The sequence below is a fragment of the Salvelinus sp. IW2-2015 genome, linkage group LG14 (genome assembly GCF_002910315.2).
Source record: "Salvelinus sp. IW2-2015 linkage group LG14, ASM291031v2, whole genome shotgun sequence".
NCBI lineage: Eukaryota > Metazoa > Chordata > Actinopteri > Salmoniformes > Salmonidae > Salvelinus > Salvelinus sp. IW2-2015.
In genome coordinates, this window is record NC_036854.1 from 15,926,476 (window position 1) to 15,935,119 (window position 8,644).

General features: G+C 42.4%; 1 protein-coding gene and 1 pseudogene across 1 annotated transcript; one reads left to right on the forward strand and one right to left on the reverse strand.

Annotated features, from left to right (window-relative positions):
* Positions 1-1,120: 1,120 nt before the first annotated feature.
* Positions 1,121-6,482, forward strand: LOC111972941 (crooked neck-like protein 1; annotated as a pseudogene).
* On the reverse strand, positions 6,478-8,337 carry LOC111973134 (N-alpha-acetyltransferase 20). Its single transcript, XM_024000378.2, has 6 exons — positions 8,229-8,337; positions 7,836-7,860; positions 7,607-7,697; positions 7,361-7,496; positions 6,997-7,142; positions 6,478-6,918 (listed from the first exon to the last, which is right to left on the reverse strand). Exons 1-6 carry the CDS (start codon positions 8,279-8,281, stop codon positions 6,833-6,835), a joined length of 537 nt encoding a protein of 178 aa, XP_023856146.1. The 5' UTR covers positions 8,282-8,337; the 3' UTR covers positions 6,478-6,832.
* Positions 8,338-8,644: the final 307 nt, after the last annotated feature.

Sequence of the window (8,644 nt, forward strand, 5' to 3'; positions counted from 1 at the left end):
AGCTACTCTCTTAAACGTTAGCGAACTTGTCAAAGTTATTGGTTACGCCATGTCTTATAATAGGCCTAGCCACCGGCTATCACAGACTTGCTCAACCCACAACAAGACCTGTCCTTCCGTTTTCGGTTACGAATGTAGCTTCAATTACTTTTAGCTACTTGGACGAACGAAAGGGGTAACTAAAGCACGCAAATCAATTGCTATTTAGGGCAACTAAACGTAACTAGCAGATACTTCTGACCCAAGTCATGTCCTGTGAGGAAGTTAGCTAGTTAACGTAATTACGGCAAGCGCAGCTTCAACGGTTTCCCTATCTTTGAAACACTGTTACTATGTAGCTAGCTAGCTAATTGCATCCAACTAATTTCACGCCATTCCTTAAAATTAACGTTCTTAGATTTGTTTTGTGATTAGGTGAAAACAAAGCTCCCAGCAAGGCTACAACATCATCAGATCTGAGCAATTGCTCAGGGAAGCAAAGGATGAGAGAGCTCGAAGCTAATGCCACGCCCCCAAACAGACTAATACAGCTCATGATAGGCACAAGAAGATTGACACGATATTACAAGTTGACAAGAAGCGACACGTTAAAGACCCCCCGTGACAGTGGACACCATAGGATTCACCACTTCAAACTCTCACTATGTTACTGTTATCATTCTAGCTTAGTTGCGTCTGACCACTTGCACATATTTACATTTCATTCCGATTGTCTGCCGAATCCTGTTGAAAAAGATATCAGCTAAATACATTTTGATCTACATTTAATGCATATCTGCGACTCTTCCTGTCCTCATAGGGACTTGAAGACAACATCATGAAAGCATCGTACTGTTAGCAGCAAGCTGGTGATAAAATACGCACAATGGCGAGGAAGCCTGAAAGAAGTCCAGAGGTAACGCTCAATGATTGTCCAATTTCACTTTGTGAAGGTGCATGGATTGTGAACCCATACCTATTTGAAATCTGATTGTGAATGATTACAGATGGATTTTGACTGGGCGATACTTGTTGTCTAACCCCCCCCCCCCCCAGGGCTCTGCTCTATCTTACGAAGCGATGCACTGCGATGTAGACCACATCGACACATTTGCTCTATTGGCTGAACGTAATGCCCGAGATGGGAGATGAAGACCGGCAAGTGAACCACACGCCCCGCCAACATTACTAGGGACAACGGGTCCCCTCACCACTCTCTTGCCCGTCTGGTGTCAACACCAGTTTCTGGATTCTACTGACACAAACATTCAGCACCTCCCTAAACTGGTTGATAACTCTGTTTAATTAAAACCTTTCTTTATTTTACTTATATCTCCTGCATTGATTTGGTGGTGCACACTATTAGTGTTTTCAATCCTCAATGAATCAGGACTTTTGCAGAACTGAATGACTAAAGCATGCAAGAGTGTGCACGTGTGGTGGTAAAGTTCGCTTGGCGTTGCGGCCTCACTACTGCTTATTTTTCTGTTTCCCCCGTCTTCAGGTACAAGTACAGTTACATCGAGGAGATGCTGCTGGCAAACATTGCTGGCTGCAGGACAGGTGTTCTACTATTGAGCGCTGGACAGCTGTCGAGGAACCAGAGGGAACAAGCCTGGCACTCTACATCAACTCTTGAGCTCCGCTACAAGGAGCGTCGACAAGGCCCGCTCCATCTATGAGAGATATATCCTTGATGGGAAGTGCTTGACAGGCATTTACTTACTACCAATGCAATTGGCCAAATGAAGTTGTGGTTGCTGCTAAGAGTGCGTCAATTTATATGACAGGTGTGACTTGATTATGATTTTTCTTCCATTTTATTTTCACCTTTATTTACACAGTAGGCTTAGTTGAGAACAAGCTCTCATTTTCAACTGCGAACCCTCTGGCCAAGATAAAGAGCATAGCAATTCGGACAAATACAACAACACACGTAGTTACACATGGAATAAACAAAACACCATACATCAAATATACAGTAGAACAATTAGAAAACAAAAAGTGTATATACAGTGAGTGCAATATGACGTAAAAATTAAGGGAAGTTAAGGTTCCTAATACGACTAGGCCATGGGTGGTCTGATACGTACATTGCCAAGTATAACAATAAACACTGTGGTCACATGCGTAGATGTGCTGGAGAGGAATTCGTGCAAGTAGAGATACGGTGGGGCTGCAAAGCAGTAGCAAGATAAATAAACTATAAGTAGTATTCAAGCAATGTGGCTTAATGAGGTTAGATCAGCATTGGGGCTGATTTACAGGATGGGCTATATACAGTGCCTGCAGTGATCTGGTGACTGCTTCAGACAGCTAGTGCTTAAGAAGCTAGGAGGGAGAGATATGTAGTCTCGCAGCATGCATAGTGATTTTGTGCAGTTCATTCCAGTCATTGGCAGGCAAGGAACATGGTAAAGGAAATGTGACCAAAGGAGAATTGGCTTTTGGCGGTGACCAGGAGGAATAATAACTGCTGCAGCGCGTGCTACGAGTGCCGGTGCTGCCTATTGGTGTCACCGTGACGCTGAGATAAGGCGGCTGGCGTTACCTAGCAGAGACTTGTAGCAGTTTAGCAGTTGATTACATTTATAATGATTTCATAGCAACCTACTGTAGTGGTATTACCTTCATATTGTCATTCATGCCTGTAGAGTGCATCTCTTTTAAAGCTCCTTAAACTCCAGCTGTACTTGTGATTGTCACCCTGACGTGAAGAATTGATCAAGTATGCCCGTTTGAAGAGAAGCATGGCTACATCGCCCAACGGGAGGGAAGGTGTTTGAGGAGATCAGTGGAGTTCTTTGGCGAGGAGCATGTCAATGAGAAACCTCTTTGTGGCCTTCGCCAGATTTGAAAGAGAAACAGAAAGAGGTATCTAAATCTGACACTTGAAACCATGTCAGTTTTTATTCCCACAATTTATACTGTGGTCACACAGAAACACAACACAACTTTTCTACCCCTTTGTCTCTTAGTTTGAGCGTGTTCGAGTCATCTACCAAATACGCCTTGGACAGAATCCCCAAGCATCAGGCTCAGGAGCTCTTTCAAATTTCTACACAGTATTCGAGAAGAAGATTTTGGAGACCGGAGGGGAATTGAGGACGTTCATCGTCAGCAAGCGGAGATTTTCAGTATTGAGGAGGAAGTTCAAGGTAACGGGTCAATTAAACCTGTAAAAATGTGCAAAGATTTCACTCAAAATAAACCATTAAAACACTTATTATGGTTCAATATTTCTATTCCCCTAATAGCATTCTATTGGGATTGTGTTTTGTTTCCTGTGTAGGCAAACCCACACAATTACGACGCTTTGGTTTGATTACCTCGCCTGGTGGAGAGCGATGCGGATTCCTGACACTGCCAGGGAGGTCTATTGCAGAGAGCCATCGCCAACATCCCTCCTATACAGGAGAGAGAGGCACTGGAGAAGATACCAGTACCTTGTGGATAAACTACGCTCTATATATTGAAGAACTAGAGGTCCAAGGTAAGCCTGCTTCCCTGTGTGTTTCTATATAATGCGATAGGAATTCTCCATTTGCTATGTGTGACATTGTGCATATAGCTGTGGATTTCAGTGCTTATTTTGGTCTGAATTGGCAGGACCCGGAGAGAACACGACAGGCTGTTACCAGGCATGTCTGGATCTTCATCCCTCACAAAATGGTATTGGCTGTTTTGCAAATCAGTGGCACATCTTTTCTGAACATCGGACATAATCAATCTATTTTGATCATTGACAAACAACAAAACATTAGATCAACAAATATCATATTTATTACCTTATGCATCCTTCCTCATAGTTCCACATTTTGCCAAGATGCTGGCTACTCTACGGCCAGTTTGAAATCCGCCAGAAGAACCTTCAAGCTGCCAGACGAGGCTTGGTAAGGTCCCTACTGATTGCTGAAGATGTATGTTTTCTTGTATCAAACTTCTCTCTAATTTGACCTTCTTCCTCTCCCGCAGGGCACAGCTATGGTAAATGTCCAAAAAACAAGCTGTTCAAGGGCTACATTGAGCTGGAGCTGCAGCTCCGAGAGTTTGACCGATGCAGAAAGCTCTACGAGAAGTACCTGGAGTTTGCCCCAGAGAACTGCACCACCTGGATCAAGTTCTCTGAGCTGGAGACCATTCTAGGAGACACAGAGAGGGCCCGGGCATCTCGAGCTGGCCATCGGACAGCCACGACTGGACATGCCAGAGGTCAGGCAAACGCTCACCCAGGGCATTTACTAACTGTATTGACTTTCCACTTTCTGTCGTTTAGCAGGTCTGAAGACGCCCCTCAAGTGAGAAGTGTTGTAGTGAAAACTAATGAAGGTACCTCTGAACAGTATTTTACTTTAATATATCCCATTTCCTTTTTAATCTTAGGTGTTGTGGAAGTCCACATCGACTTTGAAATTGAGCAGGAAGAGTATGACAAAACCAGGGGCCTCTACCAGAGACTGTTGCAGCGCACACAGCACGTTAAGGTGAGAGCTGTCCCTTTAACCTTGAAGTGACCGTCTTGCTACCAGTCCCATGCTACAACTCACCTGCCATAAACTCACTTGTGCGCAGCAACTCCTCAAACATCTACTCGTTCATTGTATAATTAGCTAAATGTTACCTGCAGGTCTGGATCAGCTATGCCCAGTATGAGCTGTCCATCGACACCTCTGACCGGCTGCAGAGGTGTAGGGGGATCTTTGAGGAGGCCAACAAGGGTCTGAGAAGCTGTGAGGAGAAGGAGGAGCGTCTGATGTTGTTGGAGTCCTGGAAGGCGTTTGAGCAGGAGTTTGGTTCGGACACGACCAGGGAGAGGGTGAAGAAACTGCTGCCGGAGAAGGTGAAGAAGAGGAGAAAGCTCACCGCAGAGGACGGGGTAAGTGTTGTTTCCTTTGGTCATACCAATCCAACATCAATTCATTACCCTTGTTAGTCTTACCGAGTACCTCAACTCCTCCACGGAGTTGAGAGCAGAATATAGTTTTTCAAATGAATCTCCGACTCGCTATGCACCGACACTTAAAAAATGTACATTATAAACCCTTACCGTGTACCTATGTTTTGTCCTCTGTTGGGTGCTTTTCTTTGTTTGCTGAAATCCATACTTAAAAAAAAACATTAATCAAATACAAACAGACTGTTTCCTTGTTGAGATACAATTGGCACATGCGCATTCACACTGGTTTCCACTAGCTTCTATAGCCAGTCAGATTCCACAGCCACAAAATGGGCTACAAAAATGTGCCTTTAAATCTTAATTTAGGGTTAGGCATAAGGTTAGCAGTGTGGTTAAGTTTTAAAATCAAATTTTAATAAGAAATTGTAGAAATGGCTGGGTTTTATGACTGGCTGTAGAAGCTAGTGATGACCTTTCACGCTGTTGCCATCTTAGAGCAACAGCAATGACGAAACAGTCAGTGGTTGTATTTAACTTTTTATTAAAAAGTATGGATTTCAGCAAACGAAGGCACGCAAAAACAGTGGACAAACATAGGTACACAGTAAGGTTTTAAGAATTTACATTTTAGAATTATCGACGCATATCGAGTCAGCGGTTAGTTGGAGTCGAGGTACTCAGCAAGTTTGTCATGACGCGGTTCGATTGATCACTAATTGACTTTTCATTTTGATTCAACAGTCGGATGCAGGGTGGGAGGAGTACTACGACTACATCTTCCCTGAGGATGCAGCCAACCAGCCCAACCTCAAGCTACTCGCCATGGCCAAGATGTGGAAGAGGCAGCAACAAGAAGATGATGACGACGAGGAGGAGGAAGATGAAGAAGAAAACAATAGAGGTAGTGGCAAAGAAATGGAGGAAGAAGATAACAGAAGAGTGGAGAGAGATGGAGATGAAAAACTGGATGGAGAAGAAAATAGAAGAGTGGAGAGAGATGGAGATGAAAAACTGGATGGAGAAGAAAATGGAAGAGTGGAGAGAGATGGAGATGAAAAACTGGACGGAGAAGAAAATGGAAGAGTGGAGAGAGATGGAGATGAAAAACTGGATGGAGAAGAAAATGGAAGAGTGGAGAGAGATGGAGATGAAAAACTGGATGGAGAAGAAAATGGAAGAGTGGAGAGGGGTAGAGACAAAGAAATGTCAGAAGACTCTGCATCATCAGAAAATCCTATGGTCAGTGAGCCTGTGCCTGAAAAAGACTCCAAAGAGAGCACACATGATGACAGCGATGATTCTGATGAAAGCAGCAGCAGCAGCAGTAGTGGCAGCAGCAGTAGTGATAGTGATAGTGACAAAGATGGCAGTGAGAAACAGCCCAGGAAGAGCAAAAAGGATTCAGTGAATGATTAGCTTGTCTGGGAAAATGTTTCACTCATGACAAGTAGGGACAAGTTGAGTACCTCATCAGGTAATTTCTAGTGCTTTTTATTTTTTATTTTTATWTTTTTACAAACATGTCTTTTGTTAATGTGAATTCTTATTCCATGTTTTAGTTACTGTAGTGCAATGACAATGTAAATAAAATAAAAAAACACTGATATCCATTTTTTATTTATTTTTGAAAATTAACCATAACTGATTGTTGTAACAAAGCAGCAGGTCCCTGGGTGATTCAAGTAAGTAGATCATTTATTGAATTTTGAATTAGTCCTTTCAATTCCATATAGCATTTCATACTTTCAAATTTCACTCCAAACAGTGACTGACTCATTGGCAAAAAAATCTTTGTTTCACAAAGGACCAGTTATTGGATAGTTCAAAATTATGTACAATGACATTCTGTCAGCTTTCACACATCACACCCTCAAAACAAGTCCTAATCACACTTCACCAATGCAGACGAGAGAAATATAAATGTATTTGTTTTCAAAAGTGTCCGTGTTCCACCGTCTATTCTATATCTTCTGGTCTGACAGGATGTGGTATAGGAACGATGGACTTCTTCTCTGTGTCACTCGACAAGGCTTTCCTCATATCTACAAAGAGTGAGCGCATGTTAACAAAATGATTGAGCTACAGTACGGTTTACATTGATTTGAAGGGGTTCGTCTTACCATAGGCGTCTTCATCCGGTTCTCCGTTGCTAGCAGAATAGTACTCTATCACGGTTCTGTAAACGCTGTAGCCTAGCTGTTTGTACATGTTCACCGCCACTTGATTGGAGACTCGAACAAACAGGTCAACAAAGAACCCGCCCTTCCTAAACAACAGTATGACATGGATTAGAATAAACCAAGAAGTATGCTAGGTAACATGGTCATGTTCAGTAGGGTGCACTACAGCAAAATGGTTTGAAACAGAAAACAAAAATAAGGGTTTATAATTTGTATTCCTACTTGGTTTCAGTACTAAAATATATATATATATATATATACATTGGTACCAAATGACACTGATCTTAGTAAAAGTCAGACCCACCTTTCTGAGATCTCCTCCAGCATCTCCATAAGCTTGGCTGCCAGTCCCAGTCGTCTGAACTCTGGGGCCACTGAGAGAGCTGTGACATGCCCATGCCACTCTTCTCGCGCCACTGACCCCTCCGCCTTTCCCATGACTGCAAGGACAAAGTCAGAAGTGTAATTTTGATGGAGGCCATCCAGAGTGTATGCTATTGCATTTTCTCTAAAACAATCATATAGAATGGTACATATGACATGTACTTACTGTAACCCATCAATTCTCCACCAGGGGCCTCTGCAACAATGAAGTACTCAGGCCAGTGGGCCAGGTACTGTAGGTAAAATGGGATTCCATACTGTAAAAGAAAGTTAAGGACTGCTTGTCTTCTAATATAACAAGATAAAGGCTACATTATCTGTGGTTTCTATGCATAGATAGACAGGTGGTATATTATTACAATGCAGGGGTTCAATTTGTACGTGTGAAAGGATACAGTCTCTGTTAATGGATCCAGGTTGCTGTGAAGGTAGAAAAAAAGTTTGCGATGTTTCATGCATTCAATGCAATGCCCCTGACGATGAGGGGCAGCAGACTTCAGTTTACTGTCTTTATGCCTAGCTAGCCATCTTTGAAAGAATGAGCTAGCTAGTGAGCTATTGTCCATACATTCCAAACACTGTATTTTATAGCAACAGAGTTGACTCGTTTAAGATAGCGTCTATGCATCTCACTGTATGGCCAAAGAATTAGCTTCTGGCTAGCTAGCTATACTTGCAACTAGCCAACAAGCAAAATGCTATTGATATTGCCCACTAAAACATGAGTATTGTGTAGCTAGAAGGTTAGCCTATTCAACACTATTAAAAACAAATCGAAATTAACTTACATGTTGTTGAACTTGAACAAATCATCGCACGTAAAAGCTCGTAATGTTGTCATTTTCGCTGACCATTCAACTTTAGCATGAACAAAAACGTCGATGCCCTCTGTCGTTAGGGAGGTGTCATTGGCTGTTGATTTACTGCCATCTTCCGTTTGACTGAGGAATAGCAGGCTAGAATACACACGAGCAGAACATGATGAGCAAAGTTAGGAAAGATATTTCGATGTGTATGACCTATCTCATCAAGTTTTGTATGGGAAGTTGAGATACTAATCCATTACTTTGCAATAGTGAATTCACAAACAAATGGATAGCTGACTTATGCTTGATACTGTAGTGTCCAATTAAAATCCATTAATTCGGTGGCAATTTAAAAACCATTAGCTAGTTGTTCCTCCGTGAAAAACAAATACCTGGGT

Bases quoted from the DNA above. Each gene is read 5' to 3' on its own strand.
- LOC111973134 (XM_024000378.2), bottom strand. From the start codon at position 8,281: ATGACAACATTACGAGCTTTTACGTGCGATGATTTGTTCAAGTTCAAC. The intron at 7,143-7,360 runs GTGGGTCTGACT...ACTGTTGTTTAG, and splicing joins CTGGAGGAGATCTCAGAAAG to GAAGGGCGGGTTCTTTGTTG. The intron at 6,919-6,996 runs GTAAGACGAACC...CACTCTTTGTAG, and splicing joins ACCGGATGAAGACGCCTATG to ATATGAGGAAAGCCTTGTCG.